This window comes from Capricornis sumatraensis, chromosome 6 (genome assembly GCF_032405125.1).
Source record: "Capricornis sumatraensis isolate serow.1 chromosome 6, serow.2, whole genome shotgun sequence".
NCBI classification, from domain to species: domain Eukaryota; kingdom Metazoa; phylum Chordata; class Mammalia; order Artiodactyla; family Bovidae; genus Capricornis; species Capricornis sumatraensis.
Window position 1 is genome coordinate 18,036,699 of NC_091074.1, and position 14,485 is coordinate 18,051,183.

The following is a 14,485-nucleotide window of genomic DNA, read 5'->3' on the forward strand; positions in this document are numbered from 1 at the left end:
TCTTAATCTGCTTCACTGAATCAAAATTTTGTATTGGCAGCTTCTATCATTCCTGATATATTCTCTCATAAAAGACAGAAAGATTACTTGGCTGCCAGTTCTTCCGATTTGTCCTGCTTAGATCAAAGCCTTTACAGTACTATCGATGTAATTTCCAGTAAATTATTCTTACAAGATCCATAAATTTAAAGGGAAAAATAAGGTCTGGAAAGTAATGAGTAACATACCTAAGTAATTAATTTTAATTTCTAGCTGGCAACCACTATTGTATGTAAAAAAGAAAGTAAATTAGATTTTCTTTTGCCCAGATGATTGGATTCTGTATTGAATTAGCAGGGATAAGAAAAGATTTGAAAAACCTCAGTGGTCTACTTCAGATGTCAGCAAACTATGGTCCTTGAACCAAGTTTGATCTCCCACCTGTTTTTGTTAATAATGTTTTGTTGACATATAGCCACACCCATTGTTTTATGGGTTGTTTGCAGCTGCTTACACCCTGTCACAGCAGTTATAAAGTTAGACTTTATATTAATATAGTAAAGGGCCAATTCAGCTTTAGTAATGGAAGCCCATGAGCTAGGAAGAATGTGGCAGACTGTTATACTGATCTAATAAGCAAATGGAAATGAGACTTTGGATTAAGACTGAAATAGTAAGGATGGAAAGGTAAGTTAAAACATTGGCGGATCTTAAATTCAGCAAATTTCTTGAATGCCTGCTATCTTCGGGGAAGGAAAAATATAAGGCCGAGATTTCATACCTGATGACTCAGAGAATGGTGATAATGACACGAATCCAGTTGACAAGGAGGGTTGGCCAGGGGTGGTCATTAGCTGCAGAAGAGGATAGTGGGTATGACGAATGGGAGTTAGAGAACCTGAGACAAACGGAAATGCAGAGCTGGGACTTGGACGTGCAGGCACGCCTGGAGACGAACTGGAGAGCCACCGGAGTTTTTTAAATATAAGTGCTGAGGACTGAAGACTGAGCTGTGGGAAACTGTTAAAGTTTGATAAGTACTTTGTCATTTATATCTAAGTATATCATAATTTCCTTCTTAATGTTCCTGATTTAAATAACCAGAGTTTATTTTATGGTATACTTTTGTTTGTTTCAAGACTATCCAGTACGGTTAGACTTAGAGTTAAATAAGACTTTTGTCATATCGTGGTTAGGTTTCAGGAGTCTATTCTAATTTTTTTGTGTGTTACAATAAGAATTTACAGATTCATTGAAATTTGTTCAGGCTTACTTTGAAACACAATCCTTTTTTTGTAAATGTTTACATATATTGGAAAAGACTGTATTCACTGCTGAATGAAATTATTTTCCATATGTATTAATCCCTTTGAGTCTGCTGTGTTTTTAATTCTCACATCTTTGCTCAGCTACCAGTATCTGAAAAAGATGCGTTACTTGTTGACTTATCTGTTTATATTTTAAGCCGTATACTCAGGGGTATGTGTTTATGTTATCATTATGTCTTGTTGATCAATTGCTTTCCTTTTTTTCTCTATCAAGACTACATTAAAAGCCAGGAGTCTTTTTCCTTTCTATACTTGCTGCTAGTGTTTTTCATCCTTTTTTCCCCCCAACTCTTTCTATGTCCTTTTCTAGTGAATCCCTTGCAGACAACATAGTAAAGAATTTTTTTTCTTTTTTAATCTACAGAGTCTCTCTGATTAGTGAAACCTATTTATGTTTCTTAAATCACTATTTGGGTCTTGTTTTTGCCATCTTCACATTTTTTAAGTTCATTCTTTCCCCTGTGTTTTCTTGCCTTTTTTTAGAAGACTAAATTTCTTTTTGCAAGTTTAAACATATTTGTTTATTTTTTTTCATTTTTAATTTTATACTGAAGCATAGTTGACTCATAGGAATCATAGAAAAATCTGGCTTACACCCAACATTCAAAAAGCTAAGATTATGGCATCTGGTCCCATCACTTCATGGCAAATAGGTGAAGAAACAATGGAAACAGTGGCAAATTTTATTTTCCCAGGCTCCAAAATAATTGCAGACAGTGACTGCAGCCACGAAATTAAAAGGCACTTGCTCCTTGGAAGAAAAACTATGACAGACCTTGACATTGTATTAAAAAGCAGAGACATCACTTTGCCGACAAAAGTCCATGTTGTCAAAGCTAGGTTTTTCCAGTAGTCATGTACTGGATGTAAGGGTTGGACCATAAAGAAGGCTGAGCACTGAAAAATTGATGCTTTCGAATTGTGGTGCTGGAGAAGACTCTTGAGTCCCTTGGACTGCAAGGAGATCAAACCAGTCAATCCTAAAGGAAATCAGCCCTGAATATTATTGGAAGAACTTATACTGAAGCTTTAATACTTTGGCCACCTAATGGGAAGAGCCAACTCATTGGAAAAGACCCTGATTGAGAGCAGGAGGACAAGGGGACAACAGGATGAGATGGTTGGATGGAATCATTGACTCGATGGACATGAGTTTGAGAAAACTTCGGGAGATAGTGAAGGATGGGGAAGCCTGGTGTGCTGCAGTCCATGGATTTGCATAGAATCAGACACGACTGAGCTACTGAACAACAGTAGTTGATTCACTGTGTGTTTGTTTCAAGCATACAGCAAAGTGATTCCTTTATACATGTATCTGTTCCTTTTCAAATTCTTTTCCCTCCTAGGTTGTTGCATAATACTGAGCGGCGTTACCTGTGTTAAACAGGAGATCCCTGTTTGTTATCTATGTATATCTTACTCTTCCAGTTTATCCCTTCTTTTGTTCCTCCTGTGATTATCTTTATCACTGTCTGTCTCTTCCTCTAGAGCTAGTTTCCTCTTGTCCCTTTCATCTCTTTTCTCTTCTTTCCTCCCACCTCTCCCCTACCCACCATTGTCAGTAGTATTTAGAAATTTAGTCTCAGGCTATTTAAAACTCCAGAAAATAGTGAAGGACACGGAAGCCTGGTGTGCTGCAGTCCGTAGGGTCACAGAGTTGGGCATGGCTTAGTGACAGAACATCAACAGGGTGGCGAACATGTTTAGACGACAGTGAACTTTGTTCTTTTTTTATTGTCAACCTCTTTTCCCATAAAGCTCACATTCCTCCTAGATTTACTTTTCTTTTTCTAGGAATAATTGAGGAATGTTCACCATGAGGGTCTTAAAATGGTAATCCTTATGAGATTTTTAACTACTGAGAATATGTTTAAATTTTCCTCACACTTAAATGATAGCTTTTAACATTTGGAGACAGAAATGGCAACCCACTCCAGTACTCTTGCCTGGAAAATCCCATGGACAGAGGAGTCTGGCAGGCTACAGTCCATGGGGTCGCAAAGAGTTGGACATGACTGAGTGACTTCACTTTCACTGTCACTGAGAGCTTAAGTGAAAGTGAAAGTCGCTTAGTCGTGTCCAACTCTTTGTGACCCCATAGACTATTCAGTCCATGGAATTCTCCAGCCAGAATACTGGAGTGGGTACCCTTTCCCTTATCCAGGGGATCTTCCCAACCCAGGGATCGAACCCAAGTCTCCTGCATTGCAGGCGGATTCTTTACCAGCTGAGCCACAAGGGAAGCCCAAGAATACTGGAGTGGGTAGCCTATCCCTTCTCCAGCGGATCTTCACAAACCAGGAATTGGACCAGGGTCTCCTGCATTGCAGGCGGGTTCTTTACCAACTGAGCTATCAGGGAAGCCCTAATAAATGATAGCTTAGGTAGACATAAAATTAAAGGGAAAAAATCTTTGAACCTATAACCCTATGAAACTATTTCTTCGTTTTCCACTTGTACCCTTATTGCATTGAAGAATTGCAAAGCCCTTCAGATTTGTGTTCATCTGTGGGATCTGCTTGTAGAATTTTCCCTTTATCCTCAATGCTCTTAAATTTCACTGTGATGTATTTTAAATGTGTATTTTCTCCTGTTTGTTTTCCTGTCTGTTTTTCCTGTAAGATCTTCCAATTTCCTTTAACGTAGAAAAATTCTTTAGTCATTTTTTAAATTATTTATTCCTTCTGGTTGATTTTTTTTCTTCTTGAAGAACTTCTAGTATATAGATATTGATAAGTCTGTGTTTTCCATATCTCTTTTCTTTTATATTTCTCATCTCTTTATAGCCTCCTGCTTCAACTTAATGAGTTCATTCTTTAGCTATATCCATACTGCTCTTCAACCTGTGTGTTGAATTCTTTACTTCAATGATTATATTTCCATATACAGTATCTCCAAATGTTGCTTTTTATACTTTTTTAAATACTTATTTTTATTTATTTGGCTGCACTAGATCTTGTTGTAACACATGGGATATTTAGGTCCCCAACCAGGGATCAAACCCAGGTCCCCCTGCGTAGAGAGCCTGGAGCCTTAGCTGCTGGATCACCAGGGAAGCCCTATACTTATTTTTATTTTACTTACTGATTTTTACTTTATTTGTGCATGGCTTTTTTTAAATGTAAATGTTGCTGTTCCATCTGGTTAGTTAATTCTCTGTGTAGGGTGGGGTTTTAGCTTACTGTTTTTAGTAGACATTGCATTCGTCAGTCGTCTGGTTTTATTTCCCTGTCAGCTGTTCCTGCTTACCTGCCTCTCAGGGAAACCCTCTTGTACCTCAGCTCCAGACACTGCTCTTTTCCCAGAATTTGTCTCTCTGACTTGTTACCACTTAGCCTTGTGGGGTGAAGGGAGTAAGCAAGGGCTTGTGGGTGTGTCTGCACCTTCTGTGAACATTCATGCCGCTGTTCCAGTATTTTCTCCCTCGCAGTATGTTGGAGCAGGCTGCCATCTGCCAGGGGTCCTGCAGAGGAGAAGGGTCAGAGTTCTCTTCCCAGCCCCTGTTCTTCCCTCAGTGCCCAACCCTTTTTGGCTCTGGCTCTGGCGTGCTGCAGTCCATGGGATTGCAGAGTCGGACGTGACTTACCGACTGAACAACGACAACATCATTTTGTCCCCATTCCAGGACCCATGTCTCTCTGGGAATTTATTCTAGTTTTTCACTTTCTCAAAATGTGTCGTTTGCCTTTTTTCTATGCTGTCCCTGAAATTCTACAAGACAGCCAGCAGCTTGTGTTTATGCTCTATCTTGTCAAGATTTTTCATTTTGTTTTAAATTAATATTATTTTCTAAGTCATTTAGTTGTATCCAACTATTTGTGGCCACATGGACCATAGCCCTCCAGGCTCCTCTGTCCATGGGATTCTCCAGGCAAGAATACTGGCATGGGGCTTCCTTTTCCGGTAAGCGGCCTGAGGTGACTCCTAAAAATGGTGCACTATTCACTTGACCCAGAAAACCCCACAAAATAACACTCGTGAAACTGCCCAGGCCATAAAGGGTATGCATATCCGAAAAGCCACCAAGTATCTGAAGGACGTCACGTTAAAGAAGCAGTGTGTGCCGTTCCGCCGCTACAATGGTGGAGTTGGCAGGTGTGCACAGGCCAAACAGTGGGGCTGGACTCAGGGTCGATGGCCCAAAAAGAGTGCTGAATTTTTACTACACATGCTCAAAAATGCAGAGAGTAATGCTGAACTTAAGGGCTTAGATGTAGATTCTCTGGTCATTGAGCACATCCAAGTGAACAAAGCCCCCAAGATGCGACGCAGGACTTACAGAGCTCACGGTCGGATCAACCCCTACATGAGCTCTCCCTGCCACATTGAGATGATCCTTACTGAAAAAGAACTGATTGTTCCTAAACCAGAAGAGGAGGTTGCACAGAAGAAAAAGATATTCCAGAAGAAACTGAAGAAACAAAAACTTGTGGCCCGGGAATAAATGCTGCAAAAAAATAAATGCAAATAAAAGTAAAAAAAAAAAAAAAGAATACTGGCATGGGTTGCCATTTTCTTCTCCAGGTATATCTGTTAGAACAGTCATTTATGTTTGTTACAGGAATTTTCTGTGTTACTGTGTTAGTTGCTCAGTCGTATCCCACTCTTTTCGGCCCCATGGACCCCATAGCCCACCAGGCTCCTTTGTCCGTGGGATTCTCCAGGCAAGAATACTGGAGTGGGTTGCCATTCCCTTCTCTTCCTGATCCAGGCATCAAACCCGGATCTCCTGCATGGTAGGAAGATTCTTAACCATCTGAGCCACTTATTTTAGTAGTTTTGGAAAATATAAAATTCTCAGAGGGAAAAAAAATGTACTTATCTTAAGATTAAGAGAGAATTTACAGCCTGCTTTTCTGCTCTTTCTGATTAAATGAACTTTTCTTAGATGATTAGGTCTACCATGTGATATTTGATAGCTACCTAATTCCATCATATGGATATACAGAAAAGTATTTAACTGTTTTATCACTGTCAGACATTTAAATTATTTAAAGCTTTTTTTTTTTTTAAACAACATCTTCTTCAAACAGATACGCCCAGAAAGAGGGCATTGGACACAGTTTAAAAACTATAATACTATTAGCACAGAACAAACAGTAACCATTGGATGGGTCCCCTGAACGCATTAGCAATAACTAGAGAGCACTTTTAGTTATTAGAGCCGCAGCCTTTTTGGCCTTTGAAATGAAATTAATGGATTTGCTTGTGCATTGTGAACCAATGTTTGAACACTAATTTTTCTATTATGATGGTTTGAAAAGGCAACTTAATACCCATTATTTCAGTAGTTTCCTGGCTATTCTGCCTGACTTCAGGGGTGGGGCTTGAGTTTTAGATGTGAAAATCACCAGTATAAAAAGGCAAAACCTGCATATACCCAGACATGGGGAGCCGCAGAATTTGGGGGTCATTTTAGAGGCTGGCCTAGGACAGGACAGATACTCGTGCAAGGCTAAATATATATATATATATTGTTGTTGTTGTTTTAATATTGATTTTATTTGGCTGTGCCAGGTCTCCGTTGCCACTTCTGGGATCTAGATCAAATTCCCCAACCAGCAATAGAGCCGAGGGCCCCTGCATGGGAAACGCAGAGTCTTAGCTACTGGACTACCAGGGAAGTCCCAAGGCTAAAATTTGAAGTGTGGAACTTTAAAGTTAGTGGTAGACATTTGTTGGTGTTGTTCGTATTAGCAGCGCTTTAGGGTTTGCGTTTGGTTCATTTATGATCTTGATCTGTTCCCATCCTTCTCCTGACCACAAAAGAGACCTGGAAAGGTGTCCAAACCCCTTCAGCCCTCCTGCCCTGAGGACTCTCACTTACATCCTTGCCTGGAACAAAAATAGGGAGTCCAGGCTTAGTCAGTCACCAGGCTAATTCCTAACCAGTTAACACTGGGCCTTGAGGCTCAAACAGGTGGTTCTCTGGTTGCCAGATGGGTGGTGAGTATCTGTAAGAATGAGAGGAGAGATGTTTTGACAGCAGAGGCTCCCTGTGGAAACTTCTGCCTTAGAGCAGTGGTTCTTCCCTTTCTTTCTTTCTTTCTTTCTTTCTTTAATATTTATTCATTTATTTGACTGTGCTGGGTCTTAGTTGCATCATGTGGGATCCAGTTCCCTGACCAGGGATTGAACCTGGGCCCCCTGCATTAGGAACGTGGAGTCTTAGCCGCAGGACCACCAGGGAAGTCCATAGAATAGTGGTTCTTAACATTTTGTGGGTCACAGCCTCAAAATCCTGGTAGTAAGAATCTGATAAGAACTGTTAATTTAAAAAAAAAAAATCTATTGCACATCTGTATGACATTTTACATTTATTTTCTGAAGACTGAGCTTATAGAGCTTATAGAAGCCCATTGTTCTTCATCAGGTTAAGAATCCCTGACATAGAACATTGGAAAGAAAATTTTTTCTTTGTAAGAAATAAATTTTTTTTTTAATCAATTGAGATTTTCTGCCCAGTCAGTACCCTGAAGCCTCTGGTGGTCACAGTGGGAATTCCTTCTTGCCCTTAGGGGGGTGGAAGAGGCTGGTGGCCAGCCTGAGAGAATGTTTTCTTCTAGCATACCACCTGTATTTTCTCTGGCTCCTCTTCCTGACTCTTCTCCCTCTGGGGCGCAGGGAGATGCTCCCCCTGGTCAGTTTTCCTGAGGTCTTAAAGTCTTTGGCAGTAATAAACATAAATGTAGATTCTTCTGTTAATTCTGAAGAAAATATCTCAAATTTGGAGTCTTGGAGTCAGGTTTTTAGAGTCAAGACAGTTGCTTGGGTAGGTTTGTTTTGCTCTGTTTTGTTTTTTACTTTCTTCTTCCCTCTGAATTCCACAAGTGTTTTGTTGTTTATGCAGTTCTCTGATCTGGGTGCTCTAGAATAAAAGTTTTCTGGTTTTTTGTTCGTTTGATTGATTGATTTTTCTAAGGCATTTGACTGTAATAAATCTGTGACTTGCTCCAGCTCTTCATGTGGATGTACATGTTAGCTTTTCTCAGCCACTCCTTCGTCTTCTAAGGAATTAATTCTTGAAGGAATTCATTTCCTTCGAGATATTCTCAGGAAATATCTGTAGGCTGCTGCTTCTCCCTCTGTGCCTGGCCTTATGGAGATCTTACAACCAGTCGGGTTCAGTCCTTGGGAATTTTCTGGAAGTGTCTGACTTTCCCTGATACAGAACACAAGGCGTTAAAACCACTTGCTTACCTGGTGCCTAGGGTAGAGCTGGAGATGAAGGTCGACACAGAGATATTTTCCTGCCTCCACAGAACCCAGACTTCAGGATAGCCCGTTGAGGCTGCCTGTGCTCCTCTGGCCCGCTGGCCCCATGGAACACCTGGGCTTCAGTTCTCCGCTATCTTCTGTCGCATCAGAGCCCACTACGTGAGAGCCAGGCCTGAGCCGAGTGTTGACCCTTCAGGAGAGGGCAGTCTGAAAAAAATCACTTCTCTTCTTTGGGCCTCAGTTCCTCTACCAGATGACTGAGTCTCTAGTAACACATCTCTCTGCAGTGGTCCCTTGGATATGTCCATGAAGCGCCCACTCCTCCTGGGAAAGGACACAGCCATGTCCCAAAACTGTTATTTAAGAAAGACGTCTGGGACGAACCACCACATACTGCTCCCCACCTTAGCTGCCAAGGCCGCAGGAAGCTTTCTCCTCTCCATGGACGTAGCCCCAAGTTGTCCCAAAGCCTCAGCCTCCTCGGGTCAGTCCTGAGGAAACAAAGCTCTGTCCTCACTGGGGAGGCGGTGCCAACCAGTGAGAGTTAAACCTAATGTAATATATTTAAGGGCAGGAGCAGTGAGGAAGCTGAGCTACAAAGAGTCCATGATTGGTTTGAAGGATTGGACTCGGGAAACAGATCCCATGGAGCAAGGAGGGAGAGACTGGACCACTTAATGGACTCCTGTCTTCTTTCTACACATGCTGTTTGGTTCCTAACCTGGCAGTGTTTCCTTCTCTCAGACTTAATATGCACTGCTTACATGCCTTCATCTCTTTGTTCGTTCCTTCCTTCCCTCATCTAGTCTGTGGTATTTCTTAACCTCCTGCTTTGGACAGGGGGCTGTGCTCGGCTGTAAGGGAAACATAAATTTGGAGGTGCTAGATTTACACAGGGTACCGGAGAGGAAGAAGATGGTGCCCACAGGACTTCCTCCGGGGTCCAAGGGATGGGTCCTGTCAGGTTAGAAATCCGGTCAAGGGCTGTGGGGATTCAGAAGCAGGGCACATCCCTTCCCACTGGGAATCAAGGAGACATCGGAGAAGAGTGGGCTCTAATCGGCATCAGAATGTGTGGGACTATCAATAACCTCAGATACGCAGATGCCACCACCCTTATGGCAGAAAGTGAAGAAGAACTAAAGAGCCTCTTGATGAAAGTGAAAGAGGAGAGTGAAAATGTTGGCTTAAAGCTCAACATTCAGAAAACAAAGATCATGGCATCCGGTCCCATCACTTCACGGGAAATAGAGGGGGAAACGGTGGAAACAGTGTCAGACTTTATTTTGGGGGGCTCCAAAATCACTGCAGATGGTGACTGCAGCCATGAAATTAAAAGATGCTTGCTCCTTGGAAGGAAAGTTATGACCAACCTAGGTAGCATATTAAAAAGTAGAGACATTACTTTGTCAACAAAGGGCCGTCTAGTCAAGGCTATGGTTTTTCCTATGGTCATGTATGGATGTGAGAGTTGGACTGTGAAGAAAGCTGAGTGCCGAAGAATTGATGCTTTTGAACTGTGGTGTTGGAGAAGACTCTTGAGAGTCCCTTGGACTGCAAGGAAATCCAACCAGTCCATCCTAAAGAAGACCAGTCCTGGGATTTCTTTGGAAGGAATGATGCTAAAGCTGAAACTCCAGTACTTTGGCCACCTGATGCGAAAAGTTGACTCATTGGAAAAGATCCTGATGCTGGGAGGGATTAGGGGCAGGAGGAAAAGGGGATGACAGAGGATGAGATGGTTGGATGGCATCACCAACTCAATGGAGATGAGTTTGAGCAGACTCCAGGAGTTGGTGATGGACAGGGAGGCCTGGCGTGCTGTGGTCCATGGGGTTGCGAAGAGTCGAACACGACTGAGCAACTGAACTGAACTGAGAAATCCACAAGAAATGTCTGAGTTAGTTACAGGGCTAAATCTGTGACCATCCAGTGTGACTCAGTCATGAAGTATTTTATAACATCCAAATTGGTGCTAGTCATGTTGTCGCACTGCCTTTGTTTTTTATTATGGTCATTTAATTTTTAAAGGAACATGGTAGTAATGGCTGAGGTTCAGAAATGATGGTGTTTTCAAGGCCAGAATTGCTACTGAGTCATTGTTTAGATTAGTTGTCTTTAACCTTTTGGAGATCACGGCCCCAAATGACAACCCGATTAAATCTGTGGGAGAATGTGTATAGGAAGACAGAATTGTTTGTACGATTTTAGGAGGTTCTGAGGGCCTCTGAATCCCCTATCCGCCCTGTGAACCATTGTGGCATGTTCTAATAAGGTCCTTATAAAATTGCTGTCCTTTTAAGCTAAGAGTGTGTGTGTGTGTGTGTGTTAGTCACTCAGTCATGTCCAACTCTTTGTGATCCCAAGGACTGCAGCCCGCCAGGCTCCTCTGTCCATGGGATTCTCCAGGCAAGAATACTGGAGTCGGTTGCTATTCCCTTCTCCAGGGATCTTCATGACCTCAGGGTCAAACTGGGGTCTCCTGCATTGCAGGCAGATTCTTTACCATCTGAGCCACATGGAAAGCCCTTCTCATCCATAAGTTAAATACACTACCCAACAAAGCTTGGTCCCTTTGATCACCATTCCAGTTTCCTTCTTGACAGATGCACACAGTGAGCATTCCCATGCTCCTCACACATCAGTTACTATAAACCTCTGTGCTTTACTTCCCCTTCCCTCCTTCTCTGCAAAGAACGAACATACGTGCATTTGTTGAGAAGGCGAATACGCAGGTCAGTTCTGCCTGAGCAGAAGAAAAGCTCTTACACGCATTGTTGTGTCTGTGCAAATAGCAGTTAGAAGCTGCTCAACATAGTTGTCACAACTGTACATCTCCTGTATCCATGCTTTGAAAAAAAGCTTTTCACATTATTAAGCAACTTATCCATCCACAATCATGTTATTTAAAAAAATTAATGAAGTCCGTATGTCCATGCAGATATAAGATGCTGAAGGATGATACCTCAAAAGGCATGTGGACTCAGAAATAGCAATGCAGGTGGTAGGTCTTGGCTGCACTGCTATTTGAAATTGTACTGAGAAATTTGGATAGGAAAGAGGAGGGATAATGTTTATCCCTCCTGTTTTTTCCTTCTGATGTTCTAGTGAGTAGGTTAAATGAAATTGAGCAAAAGATACATTACAAAATGAAAACATTGATGAGCTCTCTAGCGTCTTGGTCTTTGGACCTTCTATTTTTCCCCTTTCTATTCCTCTTATTAAATACTTCAAAATTTTTATTTGTATGCAGTTTTTAAAAATATTTATTTGGCTGTACCAGGTCTTAGTTGCAGAACATGGAATCTTCAATCTTCAGTGAAACATGAAGGATCTTTAGTTGCAGCATATGGGATCTAGTTCCCTGACCAGTGATCAAACCCGGGCCCCCTGCATTGGGAGCATGAGGTCTTAGCCACTGGACCACCGGGGACATCCCTATTTTTATACAATTTTAAAAGAGTACTATTTACAGTTATTATAAAATATTGGCTATATTCCTCATGCTGTACAATACATCCTTGCATGGGCCTTCATTTTTGTTTCCAGTTTTAATCCTGATTTATTAGGAAGAGGTACTTCGTATTTTTTTAAATGCTCTGAAAGCAGTCAGAATGAAATTCAAAAGTAGAACAACCTAAGGATTGCATAACATTGTGCTGTAGGACTCCATAGGCTACAGGAAGATCATGTAAATTAGCGCATGAGACTCTGAGAAATCCCTGAAGAGAGACAGCTTGGCTGAGGTCCCGTACTGGAATTGAAGGGGGCTTTACATTTCTGGTTCCTGATCCACTGTCTGTCCTCTCTCCTCTGCCACTGACTCTTGGGGAAAAGCACCCCAGCTTTTTGAGTCTTGATCTCTGTATTTCCACAGCGTTCCCAGTTTCCTGTACATGGCAGACCTGTTTTGAGAACCAGACTGTACAGTGCAGTGGATCTCAGGGCGTGATCTCCAGACCACTATCAACCTCCCCACCAGGAGCATCTTCTGGGAGCTCATTAGAATTACGTCTTCTCAGGCCCCACCTCAAACCGGAATCAGAAACCCTGGGGGTGGGGGGCAGCACTCCACCTCCAGGTGATCCTGGTACAGGCTCAGATTTGAGGATCACCGCAAATTTATGATGATACGTGTAAGATAGCTTTACAAAAAGAGCTTTTTTTTTTTTTTTCACATTTTTGGAGTGTTATCCTTTTTTTTTTTTTTTTTTTTTTAACTTTTTCCTTTATAATGGAGTCCCAGGCGGCACAGTGGCAAAAAAAATCCACCTGCCAGTGAAGGAGACACGTGTTTAATCCCTGGGTCAGGAAGATCCCCTGGAGGAAGAAATAGCAACCCACTCCAATAATCTTGCCAGGAAAATTCCATGGACAGCAGAGCCTGATGGGGTCACAAAGAAACTGACACAGCTGAGCACACACACTAAGCATACACACAGCTAATCAATAATGTGGTAGTTTCAGGTGGACAGCAAAGGGACTCAGTCAGATTATACATGAATCCATCCTTCCCCAGACTTCTATGAGTTTCCATAACATGTCAGAACTTTTTCATCGCCCCATAAAGTTCCCTCCCATTGGTACCCATCTCCCTTGGGCAACCACTCTTCAATGATAGGCATGTTGTAAAAGGAAGTGAGATGACCTGCTGACAAGTTGGACATGGAAAGACCATTGATTGTGTTCTCTTTTTCCTTTACTTCTGATACCTAACCTTTTTTTGTTTAATTACTAAGCCTAGTTCTCTGTGGTTTTTCAGCCCATGGACCAAGCATCTCTCAAAAACAGCGATGTTCTCATCCTGACGGGCCTTACCCAGATTCCCACCGCAAACCCTGATAGCATGGTGGGTGAGTTCTGCAGCAACCTAGGTATGTGTCTAGGGAAAGTCTTACATGGGAGGAAATGGTTTACATTTATTTTTTTATCGCCCTGCTCCTCTGGCACTTTTTTGTCCCTTTGCTTCATATTCATACCCTGTGATGCCCCCTATTATGACCTTTTCCCTCATTTTTTTCCACTCTTTCTGTTTATCCTTCAAAACCTACTGTTATCAACAAAAGCAATTCTTTTTTTTTTTAAGGTAAAAGAAATACTTTTATTGCACTTTTATAAAATCTGCATAGTTGTAGCAAGTCTTTGACCCTCCCACAATTCCCCTGGTAATCTTTAAAATTTGGTTAAAACACAATACCCAGTCTGGAGCCTAACAAAAACAATTCTTAAGCAACTTAAATCTGAAGGCACAATAAAAATGGTAGTTGTAACGGTAAGTTTGAATTTTTAGCAGTTATACAATCGATGCTCAACATTCTCCTGCTTATATAGAAACTCTTCCTCTTCTCGCTTTCAGATGGGTTTTGCAGGTGGGTCAGGGGTGCGGGAGAAGGGAATGGCAAGCCACTTCAGTATTCTTGCCTTGAGAAGCCCATGAACAGTATGAAAAGGCAAAATGATAGGATACTGAAAGAGGAACTCCCCAGGTCAGTAGGTGCCCAATATGCTCCTGGAGATCAGTGGAGAAATAACTCCAGAAAGAATGAAGGGATGGAGCCAAAGCAAAAACAATACGCAGCTGTGGATGTGACTCGTGATAGAAGCAAGGTCTGATGCTGTAAAGAGCAATGTTGCATAGGAACCTGGAATGTTAGGGCCATGAATCAAGGCAAATTGGAAGTGGCCAAACAGGAGATGGCAAGAGTGAATGTCGACATTCTAGGATTCAGCAGACAAAAATGGACTGGAATGGGTGAATTTAACTCAGATGACCATTATATCTACTACTGTGGGCAGGAATCCCTCAGAAGAAATAGAGTAGCCATCATTGAGGTCAACAAAAGAGTCCAAAATGCAGTACTTGGATGCAATCTCAAAAATGACAGAATGATCTCTGTTGGCTTCCAAGGTAAACCATTCAATATCACCGTAATCCAAGCCTATGCCCCAACCAGTAATGC

At 41.8% G+C, this 14,485-nt stretch overlaps 1 protein-coding gene across 1 annotated transcript in view; it reads left to right on the forward strand.

Annotated features, from left to right (window-relative positions):
* The window catches only part of INTS9 (integrator complex subunit 9), a 133,040-nt gene that overhangs the window by 85,786 nt on the left and 32,769 nt on the right, over window positions 1-14,485 (forward strand). The window contains exon 9 of the mRNA XM_068973950.1: window positions 13,288-13,399. Coding sequence (XP_068830051.1) covers window positions 13,288-13,399 — 112 coding nt within the window. The remainder of the gene's footprint in view (window positions 1-13,287; window positions 13,400-14,485) is intronic.